This window comes from Anas acuta, chromosome 31 (assembly GCF_963932015.1).
Source record: "Anas acuta chromosome 31, bAnaAcu1.1, whole genome shotgun sequence".
NCBI classification, from domain to species: Eukaryota; Metazoa; Chordata; class Aves; order Anseriformes; family Anatidae; genus Anas; species Anas acuta.
The window spans coordinates 1,264,776-1,283,408 of NC_089009.1; the positions used below are offsets into that span (position 1 = coordinate 1,264,776).

The window sequence follows — 18,633 nt, forward strand, 5'->3', positions numbered from 1 at the left end:
CAGACAAGCATCCCCCCAAATCCCTTTCTCAATTTCCCCAGCTTGAGCGACTCTCTGGGACCCCAAGAGCTGCACCACCCCGCTTCTTCCCCCCGCCAAGCAATCGCCACCCGGGGTATCCTCTCGCCACCACAAAGCCGTGGTGGGGACGGAGGACCGGACCCCGCTACCTGCATCCCGGAGGGGTCCCGGCCTCTCCGCAGCATCCCGCTTGCATCGCCTGTCCAAGGCCATGTAGCCATCCTCATCCTCCATGGCAGGAGGACACGCAGAAGGTGGAGGGGACACTATGGAGTCCGGAGGACAGGAAACCAAAATGCTCAGAGCTGCACCGGTGAAGTGCGAACCAGCGGCGGGGCTGGAGCTTCCTGCCACAGCTCACGGCTGTTCAATGCCCCTGAAAGTTTTTGGGGTCACCAACATCCTCGCCTGGTGCCCGGGTGAGGGGCACAAGATCCTCCTGCCTCCCCCAGGCTCACGGCCCGTCCTGTAAATTACATCCCTAATGAGAAGATAGGGGCAGACTTGGGTCTTGCGCTATCTCATGGCCAAAAAAAGGTGTTTTTGTGTCTTTTAGTGTTTTTCCCCATCCTGGTGCGAGCCCAGATAAATCCCTTTGATGGATACAAGGCACTGCTTCGTTGGGATTCCAGTAAAAAAGGCACACGTGCTTGAAAGCAGCTAAGAAAGTGTTTAATTGATTAATTAATTTAGCTATTTCTATTTATTTTATTAACACCAGCATTTAATCCTGTTGTCTTCCCTGCTCTGCCAGGTGCCTTTGCTCAGCCCCTGCCCATGCACAGCTTTCTGGCTGTGTTCTTCCAGGATTTTCTTGCAAAAAAAGAAAAAAACAAACCAAAACTGAAAAAAAAATAATAAAACAAAATATAAATGAAGCACTGTTCTTTGTTTTTTCCTGTTCTCCTGTCGCTGTAGCAAGTCACGGCTACAGATTGGTTTTTCACGCCGCGAAAAACCGTCGTGGTCACCTAGGAGTTGTCGTCGCTCTGTCTCCCCCCCTTGCCCTCTCCACCCTCAAGGAAAAAATAAATAAATAAATAAATAAATAAATAAATAAATAAATAAATAAATAAATAAATAAGAAAAAAGATAATTCTGTTCTGAGGGGAAAAAAAAAAAGGCTATTTGGATACGCACCCTAAAGGATACGCACCCCAAAGGATACGCACCCGAAGGGATACACGCCCTAAAAATATGTGGTCGGGCTTACCAGACCTCAGAAAAACCAAAATCACCGTTTTGCCCTCAGAAGAGGGAAGTTGAAGCAACACTCATCCACCCCTTTGCAGGGACATTTTGTCAGAGCAGTAAAAAAATAAAAATAAAAAATGCAGCATCTGGAGGTTTTCGCCATTATTTCTCCCTCTCTCTGCTTCCGCACCGGGGACAGGATGTTTGAAATGAACGGGGTTTCTTCATCAAAAACATCAGAGATTTGCTCCTCTTCCTCTTTTGGCAGCCGGGATAACATCGTGAGGGCAACTCCAAGCAGCAAGGAGTTAGCTTTTGAGTCATCTGAGTTGCTTTTTTTTATTTAAGTATTTACTTCCTATATGTGACTGCGTAGCCGTGGCGAGGCATTGGGCAAAAGAAGCAGATTACGTCACGGAGCGCTGTCTTGTAATCTATTTAATCTCCGCACACTTATTGCAACACACCACACCGGAGAAGACACTCAGAAGGTAAGTTCGCCTCCGAGCAGCGAAATTCGGGGCCAGCTGAGCGAGCAGCGCTCGGCTCGGGGCTGAAACGGGAAGGAAAGGAGCAGCCTGCCAGGGCAGGCCTTCCAACTTTTTCTTTCTTTCATTGCTTTAAAGTTTATTTAATTACTTCGTTATGTGCTCCTTTGCCCCTTTTCCCACCCTCTTCGTCACTCCCTCGCCTTTCTTTTTGCATTTGTGCTGTGTTTTATTTATTTATTTATTTATTTTTAATTTTATTTTAATTTTATTTATTTTAATTTTATTTATTTATTTATTTATTTATTTTTATTTATTTATTTTTTTTTTCCTCGTTCTCCTCTCGCTCGCTCCCTTCTTTCAATGCCCGAACTTTGCACCCGATGGGCGCACGCAGCGCCGTGGCTCGGCGAGGGAAGCCTCACGACGCTCACGATGCTCCCCCCGCCGCCCGACCCCGCTCCGCCGGGCCCTTCACCGTAACCCGAGCGGGCCCCACCCTGTGGCCGTGCCCCCTTTAAGAGCCGAGAGCCAACCCCCTCCCCATCGCCCCCATTGGTCACATACGTGCACAAAATGGCGGACGCCCCGCCCCCGCCACTGCGCTTTGCGCCTTGCGCCCGCCCAGCCTGTATCCGGGTCCCGCGCGCAGGGGATGATGGGAGTTGTAGTCTTCAGCCCTGTAATGGCGGAGGCCTGAGGCCTCTCCAAGGAGGCTGAAATATGGGGAAATATCCCCAGTTTCGGGCATTTGGTTGTGAAATATTATAATATTATAATATGAAAGATAGGAAAGGAATTAAAGAGATAATTGATAAATTTTTACAGTATGGATTATTGATTGAATGCGAATCAGAATACAATACACCTATATTGCCAATTAAAAAGGCAGATGAAAAAGCTATAGGTTAGTTCAGGATTTGAGGGCCATAAATAAAATCACCGAGGATATACATCCAGTAGTGGCAAACCCTTACGCTTTGCTGACTAAATTAAAGAATAGTCAAGTCTGGTTTACCGTACTGGATTTAAAAGACGCCTTCTTCTGCCTGCCTGTAGCAACTGAAAGCCAAAACCTATTTGCCTTTGAATGGGAAAATCCCAATTCAGGCAGAAAGACGCAGCTTACGTGGACAGCACTACCTCAAGGATTCAAGAATAGCCCCACTATTTTTGGAAACCAATTAGCAAGGGAACTCAAAACTTGGATGCCTCCGGACACTGAAGGTGCTTTGTCACAATAGGTAGATGATCTCTTAATAGCTACCGAGACTAATGGGAGTTGTATTCAATTGACTCTAAGTCTTCTTAATTTTCTGGGTTTAAATGGATATCAAGTCTCTTGACAGAAAGTCCAGCTGGCTCAACAAAGTGTGACCTATCTGGGATTTGAAATTTCAGGAGGACAACGACAACTAGGAACTGAATATAAGGAAGTCATTTGCCGGACCTCAGAACCTCAAACGGTAAAGGAGCTACAAACCTTTTTAGGAATGACAGGTTGGTGTCGCCTTTGGATTTATAATTATGGACGATTGGTAAAGCCTCTATGTGATTTGATAACGATTAACCAGTCAAAGTTAGTCTGGACTGGAGAAGCACAAAAAGTCTTTAAACAACTTAAACAAGAATTGATGATTTTAAAATATCAAGCAATATTAGTAGAACAAGATGATGTGGAAACTGTGGTCACTAACATCGTAAATCCAGCTTCTTTCCTTAGTGGAACTCTGGATGAACCCATAACCCATGATTGTATAGAAACAATGGACACTGTGTATTCTAATCAACCCGATTTTAAGGAAGAATCTTTAGAAGATGCTGACGACTCTTGGTATACTGATGGGAGCAGCTTTGTGAAACAAGGACAACGTAAGGCAGGGTACGCCATTACAACCACTCAACAGGTAATCAAGTCCAAACCATTACCCCCTGGGACGTCCACCCAGAAAGCACAGATAATTGCTCTTACGTGAGCACTGGAACTAGCAGCAGGAAGGAAAATAAATATTTGGACAGATTCTAAATATACACTCGGCATGGTACATGCTCATGGAGCAATTTGGAAAGAACACGGATTGCTGACTGCTCAGTGAAAACACATAAAGAAGTGGTGGGGACGGAGGATCGGACCCCGCTACCTGTGTCCCAGAAGGGTCCCGGCCTCTCCGCAGCACCCCGCTTGCATCGCCTGTCCAAGGCCATGTAGCCATCCTCATCCTCCATGGCAGGAGGACACACAGCAGGTGGAGGGGACACAACGGGGTCTGGAGGACAGGAAACCAAAATGCTCAGAGACTCAAGTGACTGAAAGTCGCTAGAAATACGCGCACTGGAGCTGGAGAGAAGCTCGAGCTGAGAGAAGCGGACCTGTGCACACAACTGCCTCTCACTGGTAAAAAGTTGCACATTATGGGGAATCATACGTCCTTAGGAACAAAGACTGTCCTGGTAACCTTACAGCTTATTCTCCTTCTTAACAATCGGACAGTTTATGATCCTGAAACATGGGACCAAATTGAGGTCAAGGTGTGGGACTCTGCAACTAAAACCGACAAGGTTGCAGTGGGATTGCTGGGCACCTGGCGAGCAATCTCTGAGGCCTTGAGGAGCCATGTGGGGCCAGTCAGAAACGTGTGGTTTGTCAGATAGTGAGGGAGCTGCGGGCTCCTTTACTGATCCGACTGCTAGGGCATCGGTCCCTCTGCTGCTACAGCCATCGAAGGCTTTTGCTGTTCTGCTCCCTGTTGACCTGAACGTGCCTTTTGAGCCAGGCCCTATTGACCTTCAGAAGGAGATGGGTATGTTTTTCTTCGATCTGGGAAGAACGGGAGACATAAGGCCCAAAGACCGAGTTGCTTGACAACTTAAAGCGAGACAGATTGTTCAAAAGGAATGGAAAGAAGAGACTTGTTTGTAATCAAGAAAAGGAATGGAAAATAGAGACTGTTAAGTCATGGAACTTAAAGGATTGTTGAACCTTTCCTGATTGTAAAGACATACACACGTTTGGTATATAAAAGCAATGTTCTGTATATTTAGAATGTTTGATGTTTGTGTGTGCGTGTTGGTGGAGCGTAGACTCCCCACACACCCAGCAATGTTTTCTTGTCTTTTATATATTGTATAAAAATTTATTTAAAAAATATTCCTTTTACAAATATTCAGATTGAGTTGAGACTTCATTTATAACACTTCTTTAGATAATGTACAGTCAGGAACCCTACACAAGTGGGTTTAATGACAGCAGCTTTCTCTTCATCACCTTCATAGTGAAAATTCGGAGGCGACTTCAGGATGCAGTAGGAGGCTGCAAGGGACAGCTCAGGGCTCTCCTCCCCTCTCCGCTCGCCTGGGACTCTTCAGGGGGTGGCTGCAGACTGAATACTTCTGCTGGGAGCACCAGTCACTGCTGACCCCATCAAGGTCGATGTAGGCACATTGGCCATTGCCCTGGATATCGAACCTGCACAAAGCAGAAGGAGAAGTCAAGGGTCTGAGCATCTCCCACATAAGCAAACGGTGCTGGAAGGAGGAGGAAGAATCCTTTCCAGCAGACAATGACCCCCATGCAAAGCTAAATCTGCCCCCTTCCATGAAGGAAGGAATATTTTTGGTTGATTAATCCCATATGGGTTCATCCAGGGATGCCCTCTGCATCCACAAGCTGCTTCCTAAGGACCAAGCATTAGAAGAAGGGGTGGTTAATTGCTCCCTGCCCATTAAAAAATATGAGAAAAAGAAGCCGGGACATACAGGTTGTTGAAAAGAGACCCATTGCACCATCTCCAGGGGTCGGATCCCTCCCGATGCAGACCGACCCAGTAGTGCAAGGGACGTCCGTAGCGCAATAGGAAGCTCTGGAAAGCAAAGAAGAAATGTTGTGCCCATCTTCACCTTACATCCTCCAAGGAACCCCACAGCTGCTTCCCAAAAAGCCACCCCAGCTCCCGGCAAAACCCTCATTTAACCAAGTCCTCCTGGCTGTCGATGGTGGCCAGCTGGGCTCCTAGGGAGAGGCAGATGTTCTGGCTCTCGTTCCAGTTGGTCTCGTTCTGCACAAAGTAGAAGCATTTCTCCCTGAACCCGATGCCATTTCCTGAGCAGGTGGGAAGGATGGGAGAGGGGCAGGACGGACGTTTCCTGGCTGGAAATAAGGAGAAGGAAATCTGCTTATTTTAATCGGTGGTGATGATCTGTGAGATCTAATCCCATAAAAAACATGTTCATTTCCACTTCTCATTTTATTTTTGTTGTTTTCACCTTTCTGTTCAAAATATTCATTTTCAGCTCCAGAAGCCACTTAGGGCTGAAATAAACACCGCCTTCCCTCCCCATAAAGGTCTTTCTGCAGCTTCCTCCTGGAGCAGAGTGTTTTGAGGCAGTTTTGGCCCCTTTAGGGACAAATTATACCCCCGTCCAGGTTTTCCCGTGGCATCCCATGCCCAGCCTCTGCCCTATCCTCACCGCTGGGTTTCCCAAAGGGGAGGAGAGGATTCTGGTAGGGCCATCTCCATCCTCTTACCTGCCAGGGCAATGTTGGTGATCGCCAACGCTATCACGAGCACGGTGGCCCCGATGGGGATCAGTTTGTCCTTATGGCACTTGAGGCTAAAAGCTGGAGGGAGAACAAAGCAACGGAGCACGGAGGAGAGGCACGGTCAACAAACACGGGGTGCAAGTGCCTCCAAGAGCCCCCCGAGCTCCCCACTGCCCCCCTATTCCCCCCAGCACCTGAAAATACACCCAGAAAGAACATATCTTGGGGAAAAGGCTCAGTTCAGAGGCTGCCTTTGGCTTCCGAGGATTTTTAGGGCTGCCTGAGCTCATTGCACCACCTCCATCCCCTTTGAGCTCAGAAATGAGCATTGCACCCACACCCACAGCTCAGGCCATCCCATACCTCTCACAGCTTTCCCTTCTTTAGCCCCTCACCCCAGCTATTTTAATTAAATTAAATTATGCCCATGTAGCTCTAAGCCCTGCCATGACCTCCAGCAGCACCGTGGCATCAAGAAAACAGGACTGGTGCTTACTCGTCTCCGTCGCTCCTTCGTGCAGGTACATTACCACAGCACCGGGGTCCTCAGCTACCTCTCCACCATCCTCCACGTGCCGCCTATGTTCACGTTGAGCTTCCTGCGCTGCTTCCGCTCCCACCCCTGTATCCGGGTCCCGTGCGCAGGGGATGATGGGAGTTGTACTCTTCAGCCCTGTAATGGCGGAGGCCTCTCCAAGGAGGCTGAAATAGGGGGAAATATCCCCAATTTCGGGCATCTGGTTGTGAAATATTCCACTTTACGTGCCACTTAGGCTTCACCACAGCCAGTTGTGCGTGGGATCCTCTTCACGAGCAGTCATGAGGCAGCGTCTGCCTCCCTCCCCGGCAGCCTGCCCCACACCACCCCTTTTTTTAACCAAATCGCTCCTTTCTCACTTTTTTTTTCTATCCTAAACTTATTTTGCACACAGCCCAGGTCCCCAGTGCAACTCTTGGCATCATTACAAAAGTGAAAGCAACAAATATCTTCAAATATGGCTTTTTTTGCCCCACCCTTTTCCGTCTCCTTCCCCTCTCCCATTTCCCCCCATGGCATTTCTTTGCTTTTATGACTGACGTCCTCCTCCTAGTCTTCACCGCAAGAGAATCAGTCATTGTGGTTTATACCCCTGGGGATTGTTGTAATTTCTTTTTTTGCCAGAAATTGTGTGAAAATGTCAGCCTGTGCAAGCCCGATCTTGCAAACCACCAGCCACAATGAGAAGAAGGTTGCCAATGGCTACAGAGAGAAAAAAGGCCTTTTTTTTTCTTTTTTTTTCCAGGAATCGTATGAAAACCTCAGCTTGTGCAACCCTGATTTTGTCAGGGCTCATCCCACCTGCAGAATAAATAAAGAAAAAAGAAAAAAGCTGCCTTTTCACCTGCCTCCCCCAAAACCCCAGAACCTCATTTCTCCCCCTCTTCACACCAGCCATCCCTTTCCAAAATGCCCCCTGCGTGCTGAAAATACGGCAGCCCTAGCAGACAACACAAAGCCCGCAGGGGTGAGAAGGGACTTTATTTTGAAAGCAATGTGTTTTTTTAAATTTTTTTTTGTTGTTATTTTTTTATATTTTTTTCCCAAGTCGCTCAGAGTAGGACGGCCTCTTTCTGGCAGATCCACGCCAAGGCGGAGCCGCAGGTTTCCGAGATGATCCTGTCCTCCCTCAGCGCCCCGCAGGCTCCGCTGGCGTTCGGGGTGCTCAGGTTGAACCTGAGGGTGCGAGAGAGATCCCGTGGCACCTCCCGGGGGTCCCTGAGGGGACGTTGGGGGTGTCCACCCCCCTATCCATCCCCTCCAGGCTTCTCTCCCAGGCTCTCACCGGCTCTGGTCCAGGCGGGAGCCATCCAGCCAGGTCCAAGCCATCCCCACAGAGGGCTGGGAGAGGCCGATCCAGAAGTAGCGTGTGGGTTTCTGTATGACTCGATTTAGGAAGTCCTACGAGAGGAAACGGGGCTGGTGACTATGGTGTTGTTTGCTGTACCCAAAACAGGCTCCCCCACCCAGCCAGGAGCCCCGCTGGCATCCCCCCAGAGGTTTGGGCACCCATCCCTGCACCTTATGGGTGCGGACCCCAAATTTCTGGACCCCACATCCCCTCGGGTGCAACCCTGAGCCCCGTCCCACATCCTAACCAGTATCAGCCCCGTTACCAGCTCGCCCTGGTCCTCTGGCACCAGCAGCTGGGCTCTCTGATGGCTGCAGTTCTCCCGGCTCTCCCTCCAGGAGCTGCTCTTGCTGGTGACCCAAAAACACTTCCTCCTGTGCAGCGTCCACCCCACAGGACACAGCTCGCAGCCCCCACCGTCTGCAGACAGACGGACAGACAGACAGACAAACAGCCACGCGAGCAACCCCACCACAGTGCCACGGGGTGGGTGGCAGCGGGGTTCAGACAATATTTTATGCAATATTTTAAGGGGGTTACCTCCGGGGGGGCACAAGCTCGTCCTCAGCCCCAGGTGGGTGCAGCCCAGGGTGGCAAAACTTTGTCCCTGCGACGCGTTCCCGCACCCCACAGCCCCCTGGTGCCTCTCCACCAGCAGCCAAGACACTGGGGGAGAGGGACCCTGAGCCCAAACGGGGGTGTCCCCAGTCCCCAGCACCCCCGAAAAAGGACGCCCAGGGGTGTCGACTCACCGCATATCGCAAAGGACAGCAGCAGAACGGCCACCAGGGCCCCGAGGAGGCAGCGGGGGGATCGCATGGGGGTGCGAATCCACCGGGGGGCGAAGCCTGGCTCGGGGTCCCTCGTGGCAGGGTCTGCAGCCAGGGGAAGGGACACAAAAGGAGAAGTGGGGCGGCCGAGAGCATCCGTCAGCCCTGTTCTCTGTCTTGGGGGGTGCCCCAAAATCCCTCTTCTTCAGAGCAAAAGGGTTTTGGGGGACACAGCCAAGCCCGACGGTGACAAGATGGGAGCGAAACGGGGGCGTCAGCAGCCAGCATCTGGGTGCCATGGGGTGTCCAAAAACCACAGACAAGCGTCCCCCCAAATCCCCTTCTCAATTTTCCCAGCTTGAGCGACTCTCTGGGACCCCAAGAGCTGCACCACCCCGCTTCTTCCCCCCGCCAAGCAATCGCCACCTGGGGTATCCTCTCGCCACCACAAACCCGTGGTGGGGACGGAGGATCGGACCCCGCTACCTGCGTCCCGGAGGGGTCCCAGCCTCTCCGCAGCACCCCGCTTGCATCGCCTTTCCAAGGCCATGTAGCCATCCTCTTCCTCCATGGCAGGAGGACACAAGGACACGCAGCAGGTGGAGGGGACACAACGGGGTCCGGAGGACAGGAAACCCAAATGCTCAGAGCTGCACCGGTGAAGTGCGAACCAGCGGCGGGGCCGGAGCTTCCTGCCACAGCTCACGGCCATTCAATGCCCCTGAAAGTTTTTGGGGTCACCAACACCCTCGCCTGGTGCCCGGGTGAGGGGCACAAGATCCTCCTGCCTCCCCCAGGCTCACAGCCCATCCTTTAAATTACATCCCTAATGAGAAGATAGGGGCAGACTTGGGTCTTAATGCTGTCTCATGGCCAAAAAAAGGTGTTTTTGTGTCTTTTAGTGTTTTTCCCCATCCTGGTGCAAGCCCAGATAAATCCCTTTGATGGATACAAGGCACTGCTTCGTTGGGATTCCAGAAAAAAAGGCACACATGCTTGAAACCAGCTAAGTGTTTAATTGATTAATTAATTTAGCTATTTCTATTTTTTTATTAACACCAGCATTTAATCCTGTCTTCCCTGCTCTGCCAGGTGCCTTTGCTCAGCCCCTGCCTGTGCACAGCTTTCTGGCTGTGTTCTTCCAGGATTTTCTTGCAAAAAAAAAGAAAAAAAAACAAACCAAACTGAAAAAAAATAATAAAAAATATATATAAATGAAGCACTGTTCTTTGTTTTTTCCTGTCCTCCTGTCGCTGTAGCAAGTCACAGCTACAGATTGGTTTTTCACGCCGCGAAAAAACATCGTGGTCATCTAGGAGTTGTCGTCGCTCTGTCTCCCCCCCTTGCCCTCTCCACCCTCAAGGAAAAAAAAAAAAAAAAAAAAAAAAAAAAAAAAATAAAATAAATGAATAAATAAGAAAAAAGATAATTCTGTTCTGAGGGGAAAAAAAAGGCTATTTGGATACGCACCCTAAAGGATATGCACCCCAAAGGATACGCACCCGAAGGAATACACGCCATAAAAATATGTGGTCGGGCTAACCAGACCTCAAAAAAAACAAAATCACCGTTTTGCCCTCAGAAGAGCGAAGTTGAAGCAACATTCGTCCACCCCTTTGCAGGGACATTTTGTCAGAGCAGTAAAAAAAAAAATATATAAAAATGCAGCATCTGGAGGTTTTCGCCATTATTTCTCCCCCTCTCCGCTTCCGCACCGGGGACAGGATGTTTCAAATGAACGGGTTTCTTCATCAAAAACATCAGAGATTTGCTCCCCTTCCTCTTTTGGCAGCCAGGATAACATCGTGAAGGCAACTCCAAGCAGCAAGGAGTTAGCTTTTGAGTCATCTGAGTTGCTTTTTTTTATTTAATTAGTTACTTTCAATATGTGAAGGCATAGCCGTGGCATTGAGCAAAAGCAACCGCTTACGTAACGGGGGGCTGTCCTTTGTGATTCATTTAATCTCCGCACACTTATTGCAACAATCCACACCGGAGAAGACACTCAGAAGGTAAGTTCGCCTCCGAGCAGCGAAATTCGGGGCCAGCTGAGCGAGCAGCGCTCGGCTCGGGGCTGAAACGGGAAGGAAAGGAGCAGCCAGCCAGGGCGGGCTTCCCAACTTTTTTTTTTCTTTCATTGCTTTAAAGTTTATTTATTTACTTCGTTATGTGCTCCTTTGCCCCTTTTCCCACCCTCTTCGTCACTCCCTCGCCTTTCTTTTTGCATTTGTGCTGTGTTTTATTTATTTATTTATTTATTTTCTCACTCTCCTCTCGCTCGCTCCCTTCTTTCAATGAACTTTGCACCCGAAGGGCGCACGCAGCGCCGTGGCTCGGCGAGGAAAGCCTCGAAAACCTCACGTTTCCCTAAACTCTTCCTTTTCTTTATGAAAGTTGCTGCTGCTGCGGTGCTGGGTGAATTTTCTTGCAGCTCCTCAGCCTGCCCCTGCTCCTTTCTCCCCCACTCCGGTGCCTCTGCCCCGTGCATCTTCCTGTCCCCTTTTCCTTTCTTCACCCTCCTGCAAACCGCAAACCCTTTTCCCACCCACTTTTTCCCTACGTTTCTCCCCAGATCTCCAAAACTCCTCACACCCGGGGGGTTTTGCTGGCCCCCCAATGCTCAACCCTCTCCTTGCTATCGCAGGGTGCTCCGGCAGTCACGGCATCGGGACAGGACACGTACACGTGATCGGTGGGACCTGACATTTTCTTGCTAGCCATGGGGAAAGGAGACTGCAAAAAACCTCACCCTAACAAAAAAGAACTGATCCGTCCCAGAGATGAGGAAAATCTACATAGATGTGGTAATGCTGGAGGAAAGTGAGATCTTGCTCGGGGGGGGCGCTTGTGGGATATTTGGAGGGGTGAGGACAGGCTCTCAATTTTTCCATCCAGCCACCTCTAAATCCATCTGGAGTTCCCAGAACAAATGCCTTCAGAGGACACACGTCAGCCCTGCATGCTCTCCCCATCCTCCTGTGCCCCCAGAGCTACAGGGAACCGTACAGCAGAGGTCCCCAAAATGCTTCTTTTCTCTTTTTCTTCATCCATTCCCAGCCCTCACGGAGCTGTGACGCCGCCCACCTCCCTGGCACTTCCTCTGCTTCCCATGTTTCTAATTCTGGTGCAAAAAAAAACATTTTTGTTCTCACGGTCCTGAGCTTAGCCCGAGGGCATACACACTGCATGAGTTCATCGCCTGCCCTGCTCAGACCCTGAACGCTTAGAGGATCGCTTGTTTTGTACACATTAGTAGTAGTAGTGCTATTCCCATTATTATTTTTATTTTCCTTTCTTTGCTGCCCTAATAAACCGTCTCTATCTCAACCCACAGGCTTAATTTATTTTTTTTTTTCTGATTCTCTTCCCCGTCCCAGAGATGGGACGAATCAGAGAGAATCCCCCTCTCCCATTTTTCCACCCTCTTTCAATTCTTTGTCTCTTTCTTGCCTTTGTGTCTTCACTGTTGTTTTTGTTTTTTTTTTTTTTTTGGTTTTTTTTTGTTTTTTTGCCTCTTTTTTGTTGCTGTTCATTTTGTTTTTTTTTGTTGTTCCCCCCCTTTTTTTTTTCTGCTCCCCTCTTCTTCTCTGCCTTCACTTTCAATGCCAAATCTGCATCAGGTGAGCTCACATGCCGCAGCGTGTGGTTGAAGAGAGCCATAAAACCCTCCATGTTGCCCAAATTGTTCCGTTTCAACTTGTTCTGTCGGAACTCAACCTCAACCGCAACGGCTGCGTGAATCTTTTTGCAGACATTGCAAACTCCTTCCCACTTCTCCTTTTCTGAAGATACTTAACACACCTTGCACAATATGCTTGGCGTTTCTCAACGGCTGGATGCACACTGGTGGAGCTACGGGGCCGAGCCTCGTGGTGCTGCTGTCTGCAGCCACCCAGGGATCGCTCCTTCAGCCTCGCTTTTCCACCTCATCACCCCGCTGGCTGGGCTTGCAGGGGAGGGGAACCGCATCCGAGCCTTACCTTCTATGTTTGTTTTATTTTAGCAGCACCAATGCCTTCTGACGTGCTAAGCACTCCTGGATCGGTGAACACTACGGTGCAAGATGAGCAGAGTGGCCTCACCTCCCAATATGAGGACCCCGACCAGCCCCAGGACTCCCAGGACACAGCGGTGACCCGCTCTGTTGACATGCCCACAGATGCTGCACCCACAGGCAGAAACAGGTCCCAAAGATGCCTGGGTGAGTGCAGGGCCAGTGCCCAGCTGGGTTTTGAGCTGTCCTCCCGCTGCTGCAGCACTTGTGGGGGTGAACCCCGTGCCAAGGAGGAGGCAAACGGGGTCGAGGGGTGTCCGTGATCCCCCTGGCATCACCTTCTGGTCGTGCTGGCGATGTGAGGGCAGTGTCCTCACCACAAATATCTTTTCCTTCTGCTGCAGGCAGGGTTTGCACAACCGAGCGACAGCGGAATATGCTGATAATCCTGAACTTGATGCTGTTTCTTATCATTGTTGCGCTGATAGGTAAGGGCAGAGTGGCCACCACCATCCCACCCCTCTGCTAAGAGGGTTATAGAACTGGCTGGGGTTGCAACTGGGTGATCTGTAAGGTCCCTCCCAACCCGAGCCATGCTATGCAAAGCCCTCTGAGATCATCCAGCCCAACCTTTAACGAGTCCACCGCTAAACCATGCTCCTGAGTTCTACACCTACCCGTGTCTTGAAGACTTCCAGGGATGGTGACTCAACCACTTCCCTGGGCAGCCCGTTGCAATGCCACAACCCCTTTGGTAAAGAAATTCCTCCTAATATACAACCTCAACCTCCCTTGGTGTAGCTTGGGAGACTCTCCCCTTGTCTTACCACTTGGGAGGGAGAAGAGCCCGATCCCCCTCTTGCTATAACCTCATTTAATGTCCTCTTTGCTCTGCAGCAACCAGACCAGGGCAGGAGACAGCCCCGGTGCTGGCGTGCCCTTCCAAATGGGTTGGGTACTGCAACGTCTGCTACTACCTGTCGGGGCAGCAGGAGCAAGGCAACTGGAGCTGGAGCCAGGAGCAGTGCTCGAGACACGGGGCCTCCCTGGTCGTGGTGAATCAGGACTGGGAATTGGTGAGTGCGGGGTGATAGGTGGCTGTGGGGCTGGGACAGCCGGGTGGGATGTCCCACAGCGGGGCAGCGAGTCCCGTGGGGCTGATGGAGCGCGGTGCTCCAGCAGCTTCTGACTGTCTGCCTCTCTCCTTGCCGCCCAGCAATTTCTGAGACAATTCAAAGACAACGGGGATTCCTGGCTTGGGCTGCGGAGACGGGGTGAACAGCTGCTGTGGGTGGACGGCAGCAGCTTCAATTTGACGTGAGTCCTGCGAGCGGGCAGAGCCTGATGGCCCCGGTGTGCCGTGGCCGTGCACGGCTGCTGGAGGGCATGGGAAGTGCAGAAGGCTGCAGTGGCATTCCTTGTCGTTGCAGGTTCCCGGTGCAGGGCAGCGCAGAGTGCGTCTACTTGAATGGCGAGGACATGGCGACCTCAAGCTGTTGGCAGAGCCGGCCTTATATCTGCAGCAAGCCCCAGGCTGTGCGGGCAGCTCCTGAGAATGGTTGCGGAGAAAGGACCTTCCCCGTGCTGGGCACTGGCGGCTCCTCTCATTGATGAAGGATGATGCTCTTCAGAAATCCTTTCAAGTGTTTGCGTCTGTGGTTTTGAGGTCAAAACTGAAGCTTGATGACTAAGGATTGAACCTGAGATGGAAGAGGTGCTGACTAACATTAGTGCTGAACAAGACCCAAACCTTACGGACCAGACCTGGGGATGCTGTTCTCCACATCATCTGAAGAGCATCGACCACACTGCACTTTGTTGTGCCCCATTTTATTATTATTGTTTTTATTATTATTTATATATGGACAAAATGATTTTTCAAGGTCCCTTCCAATTCCTAACTTTTTGTTAGTCTGTGAAATATATATTTATACATGTATATACGTGCATGTGTTCCATTCCTATGGCCTTACGGACAGTTTCCTGGTGGATCCCAGCCAGTAATTCCTTGAGCAGACAGAAGTTTGTTCTCCTGAAGTTCAGGGTCCTCTTTTTGGAAGCTCAGGGTCTTCTGCTTTTTGCCAGACCCGTATTCCTCAGGGTCACCAACTCCACCAGGTAGTGGTCGTCACCAGGCAATTGTAACCTCTGCAAAGCTCTCTTCCACACTGGTGAGCACCAAGGCTAGTAAGGTTACACCTCGTGTCGGTCCGTCTATTACCTGGACCAGGACGTTATCCTCTACGGACACCAGGAATCTCCTGGATTATCTGGATCTCACCATGCTGCTATCCCAGCAGATATCTGGGTGGTTGAAATCCTCCTCAGGACAAGAGCTTGTGAGCACAACAGTTGTAGTTGAATCAAGACCTCGCCAACATACTCATCAGGTGGGCTGTAGCAGACCCCAACCACCGGTCCTTTACCGGACTGATCCTTGATTTTCACCCACGAGCTCTCCACCTGGTCACGGCTGTTTCTCAGGAAGAGCTCTTCACAATCTATCCAATTCCTAATATAGGAATTATTTCCTCCCTTCTGAACAGTTCGTAGCCATCAACAGGCACGCTCCAGTCCTGGGAATCATCCCACCAGCTCTCCATGATCTACATCCATGGTTCCCTACACGGTCTTCCACCCAAAGACCACTGCCCACGTCCTGAAGACCCCTGCCCACAATTCTTGGGAGGCTTTGCGCAAGCGCAAGGACTGATAAGCTAATTAGCATACAAAGCGAGAATGGGCGGGTTTGGGTAATGAATATGTATAGGCATTGATTGAATATTCATTGTTTTGCTGTATAAATATGAGTTTGTTACTTCGAACATGCACGTTAGGTGGAAGGATCCCCTGTGCATCCAGCACTGACAATAAAGGATACTTCGTCACTTAGAAATGTCGGCTTCGATCTTTGAATCAATAGATGTAAATAAATATACGTATATCTATAGTCTGGTTAAAAAGGTGAATAGAAAAAGCTTTTGGGGTGGTTTGTAAGCAAGGGATGCCTCATAAGCAAGTGGTGCTGCCTGATGGAAACAGCAGATGGCAACATCCCCACGAGAACCCTACAGCCTGCTTAGCAGAGCCCCAAGCTCACTTGATCAGTCCAAACTTGCTCGCCCGGTGCTCATTTTGTAGCTGGTATGGTGCTGTGTTTGGGATTTAGGATGGGAAGAATGTTGATATCACGCTGATGTCTTAATTGTCGCAGAGCTTACACCAAGCCAAGGACTTCTCAGCTTCTCGCTCTGTCCTGCAACAGGGCAGGCTGGGGGTGCAGCAGGAGCTGGGACAGACCCAGGACAGCTGCCCCAAACTGTCCAAAGGGGTATTCCACACCATTTATTATTAAAAAATTCATTTATTTTTTGTCTTATGAAACGGTCTCTATCTCAGTCCAAAAGCTTTCATTTTATTTTTTTTTTCTTTTTGATTCTCTCCCCAGTGCCAAAGGGCAGGGTGGGGGGAGAACTGGCTGAGTGGTGCTTAGCTGTCAGTCGGGTTAAGCCATTACACCACCGCATCCACCAGAGGAGCATAGCTAAAAAAATCGACCCAAACCACCAGAAACCACACTCCTCAACCTTTCAAGTTCTGCAACGGACGCTCAGGGGAAATGTGAGAAAGTGGCTGCTTTGTTTTCTTGCAAAACCGTGACTCATGCTCCTCGGGTGTTGTGCTGTGTTTTATTTATCTATTTATTTTTTTCTCGTTCTTCTCTCGCTCCGTGACTCGGCTCCAGGCAAGGGCCGAGCATCCGATGTGCGTTAATGAACCTTCTCTTCGTTGTCTTCAATAATACATGCTGCATGAGCCATGTATGGAAATGGGGGATATGGCCCTGAAGGAAGGAATAGATGCTAAAGGGCTAACTGTAGAACTATAGCAGGTCTAGAGAAGTCACCCCATGGTGATTTTGCATGTTTTAGCTACCACAGATGTACATTGGAAACTAACCACTAGGAAAGGACTGAGATGGGATAATGCTGGAAGACAAGGAATATCTATAACCATTGTAAACACTGGCTAGATAAAATAATAATAATAATAATAAAAATGAAGCACTGTTCTTTGTTTTTTCCTGTCCTCCTGTCGCTGTAGCAAGTCACAGCTACAGATTGGTTTTTCACGCCGCGAAAAACCGTCGTGGTCATCTAGGAGTTGTCGTCGCTCTGTCTGCCCCCCTTGCCCTCTCCACCCTCAAGGAAAAATAAATAAATAAATAAATAAATAAATAAATAAGAAAAAAGATAATTCTGTTCTGAGGGGGAAAAAAAAGGCTATTTGGATATGTACCCCAAAGGATACGCACCCGAAGAGATATGCGCCCTAAAAATATGTGGTCGGGCTAACCAGACCTCAAAAAAAACTCAAAATCACCGTTTTGCCCTCAGAAGAGGGAAGTTGAAGCAACATTCATCCACCCCTTTGCAGGGACATTTTGTCAGAGCAGTAAAAAAAAAAAAAAAAAAATGCTGCATCTGGAGGTTTTTGCCATTATTGCCAAGAACTGGTTTAGATGAGTTTTGTGGCTGAGGTGAAAAGTCCATAGCGAGGAAGACGTACGGCCTTCGCCCTGAGGACCCATCCCACGACCACGAGGAGGCACTGTGCGTGCACAGCCAGGAGGAGGTGAAGGCAGAGCGGATGGCAACGATTTCTCGGAACTCAGAACTTGTGCTGCAATTTGTTATATATGGAGTGGTAATTCGTGTCGAGAAAATGGTTGATATTAATAAAGAAGGGGGAGATTTGGGAATGTGGCCATGGGGGTTGGAAAACCCCATGACTGAGATAAAATTAGACTCTTAACGACGAGGCCATCAGGAATATAAAAGAGTTTAGAGGGAACAAAGAAGGGTGATTCAGGAGACTCCATGCAGTCTCTGGTTTCTTGTTCTCCAGCCATTAAGGCATGGATGTTTCTGGGTGTTTGCTCTTGTTATATGCAAAGTTGTCTGACCAATGAAAAGTTGTTTTGAAAAGAACTGCTGTGGAGACAAGGGTATAAGAGAGGAGCCTGCCCTCAAGATAAAAAAGAAGGCAGCACGATGAAGTTACATCAATAAAGAAGCAGGAAAAGAAGTGAAGAGGAACAGGCTGGCAGAATGGAGACCTTATTCTTCTACTTAACAATCGGACAGTTTATGAGCCTGAAATATGGGACCAAACTGATCGCAAGGTTGCAGTGGGATTGCTGGGCACCTGGCGAGCAATCTCTGAGGCCTTAAAGAGCCATGTGGGGCCACAATCACAAACGTGTGGTTTGTCAGATAGTAAGGGAGCTGTGGGCTCCTTTACTGATCCGACTGCTAGGGCATCGGTCCCTCTGCTGCTACAGCCATCGAAGGCTTTTGCTGTTCCGCCCCCTGTTGACCTGAACGTGCCTTTTGACCCAGGCCTCATTGGCTTGAAAAGGAGATGGGTATGTTTTTCTTCGATCCGGGAAGAACGGGAGACATAAGGCCCAAAGACCGAGTTGCTTGACAACTTAAAGCGAGTCATTGTTCAAAAGGAATGGAAAATGGAGACTGTTAAGTCACGGAACTTAAAGGATTGTTTGTTACCTTTCCTGATTGTAAAGACATACACACGTTTGGTATGTAAAAGCGATGTTCTGTATATTTAGAATGTTTGATGTTTGTGTGTGCGTGTTGGTGGCGCATAGACTCCCCGCACACCCAGCAATATTTTCTTGTCTTTTATACATTTTATAAATATTTATTTAAAAAAT

At 49.3% G+C, this 18,633-nt stretch overlaps 4 protein-coding genes and 1 long non-coding RNA gene across 14 annotated transcripts in view; 2 read left to right on the forward strand and 3 right to left on the reverse strand.

Annotated features, from left to right (window-relative positions):
- The window catches only part of LOC137846272 (killer cell lectin-like receptor subfamily B member 1B allele C), a 2,471-nt gene extending 1,470 nt beyond the window's left edge, over nt 1-1,001 (reverse strand). Inside the window, exon 1 of one of the 3 annotated variants that reach the window (XM_068664142.1) lies at nt 171-1,001. In XM_068664142.1, coding sequence (XP_068520243.1) covers nt 171-255 — 85 coding nt within the window. In that variant the 5' untranslated portion in view covers nt 256-1,001. The remainder of the gene's footprint in view (nt 1-170) is intronic. The other 2 variants (XM_068664143.1, XM_068664144.1) reach the window with 2 other exon arrangements.
- The window catches only part of LOC137846285 (C-type lectin domain family 2 member A-like), an 11,278-nt gene extending 4,183 nt beyond the window's left edge, over nt 1-7,095 (reverse strand). Inside the window, exons 1-5 of one of the 4 annotated variants that reach the window (XM_068664165.1) lie at nt 6,740-7,080; nt 6,229-6,321; nt 5,675-5,850; nt 5,460-5,563; nt 5,028-5,169 (exon numbers count right to left, since the gene is read on the reverse strand). In XM_068664165.1, the coding sequence (XP_068520266.1) occupies nt 5,028-5,169; nt 5,460-5,563; nt 5,675-5,850; nt 6,229-6,321; nt 6,740-6,980 (756 nt within the window). In that variant the 5' untranslated portion in view covers nt 6,981-7,080. Of the gene's footprint in view, nt 1-5,027; nt 5,170-5,270; nt 5,378-5,459; nt 5,564-5,674; nt 5,851-6,228; nt 6,322-6,739 lie in introns of those variants that run through there. The other 3 variants (XM_068664168.1, XM_068664167.1, XM_068664164.1) reach the window with 3 other exon arrangements.
- LOC137846324 (uncharacterized) lies at nt 1,568-5,950 on the forward strand. Of its 2 annotated transcripts, XR_011090451.1 has the most exons (3): nt 1,568-1,706; nt 3,105-4,715; nt 4,977-5,950. It is a non-coding gene; the product is annotated as an uncharacterized lncRNA (long non-coding RNA). The 2 variants fall into 2 exon arrangements; XR_011090450.1 differs by lacking the exon at nt 1,568-1,706 and having other exon boundaries at nt 1,860-4,715.
- Nucleotides 7,096-7,743: 648 nt separating the features above from the next.
- LOC137846270 (killer cell lectin-like receptor subfamily F member 1) lies at nt 7,744-9,755 on the reverse strand. Of its 2 annotated transcripts, XM_068664139.1 has the most exons (6): nt 9,389-9,753; nt 8,885-9,007; nt 8,673-8,798; nt 8,398-8,552; nt 8,067-8,182; nt 7,744-7,957 (listed from the first exon to the last, which is right to left on the reverse strand). In XM_068664139.1, the coding sequence occupies exons 1-6, from the start codon at nt 9,612-9,614 to the stop codon at nt 7,834-7,836; spliced, it is 870 nt and encodes a 289-aa protein (XP_068520240.1). In that variant the 5' UTR covers nt 9,615-9,753; the 3' UTR covers nt 7,744-7,833. The 2 variants fall into 2 exon arrangements, with proteins under 2 accessions (XP_068520240.1, XP_068520241.1); XM_068664140.1 differs by lacking the exon at nt 8,673-8,798 and having other exon boundaries at nt 9,389-9,755.
- Nucleotides 9,756-10,652: 897 nt separating this feature from the next.
- On the forward strand, nt 10,653-15,792 carry LOC137846274 (C-type lectin domain family 2 member B-like). Of its 3 annotated transcripts, XM_068664145.1 has the most exons (7): nt 10,662-10,914; nt 11,547-11,706; nt 12,906-13,103; nt 13,301-13,384; nt 13,794-13,972; nt 14,113-14,213; nt 14,327-15,792. In XM_068664145.1, exons 2-7 carry the CDS (start codon nt 11,622-11,624, stop codon nt 14,505-14,507), a joined length of 828 nt encoding a protein of 275 aa, XP_068520246.1. In that variant the 5' UTR covers nt 10,662-10,914; nt 11,547-11,621; the 3' UTR covers nt 14,508-15,792. The 3 variants fall into 3 exon arrangements, with proteins under 3 accessions (XP_068520250.1, XP_068520246.1, XP_068520247.1); XM_068664149.1 differs by lacking the exon at nt 11,547-11,706 and having other exon boundaries at nt 10,653-10,914; XM_068664146.1 differs by lacking the exon at nt 10,662-10,914 and having other exon boundaries at nt 12,909-13,103.
- The last annotated feature ends 2,841 nt before the right edge of the window (nt 15,793-18,633 follow it).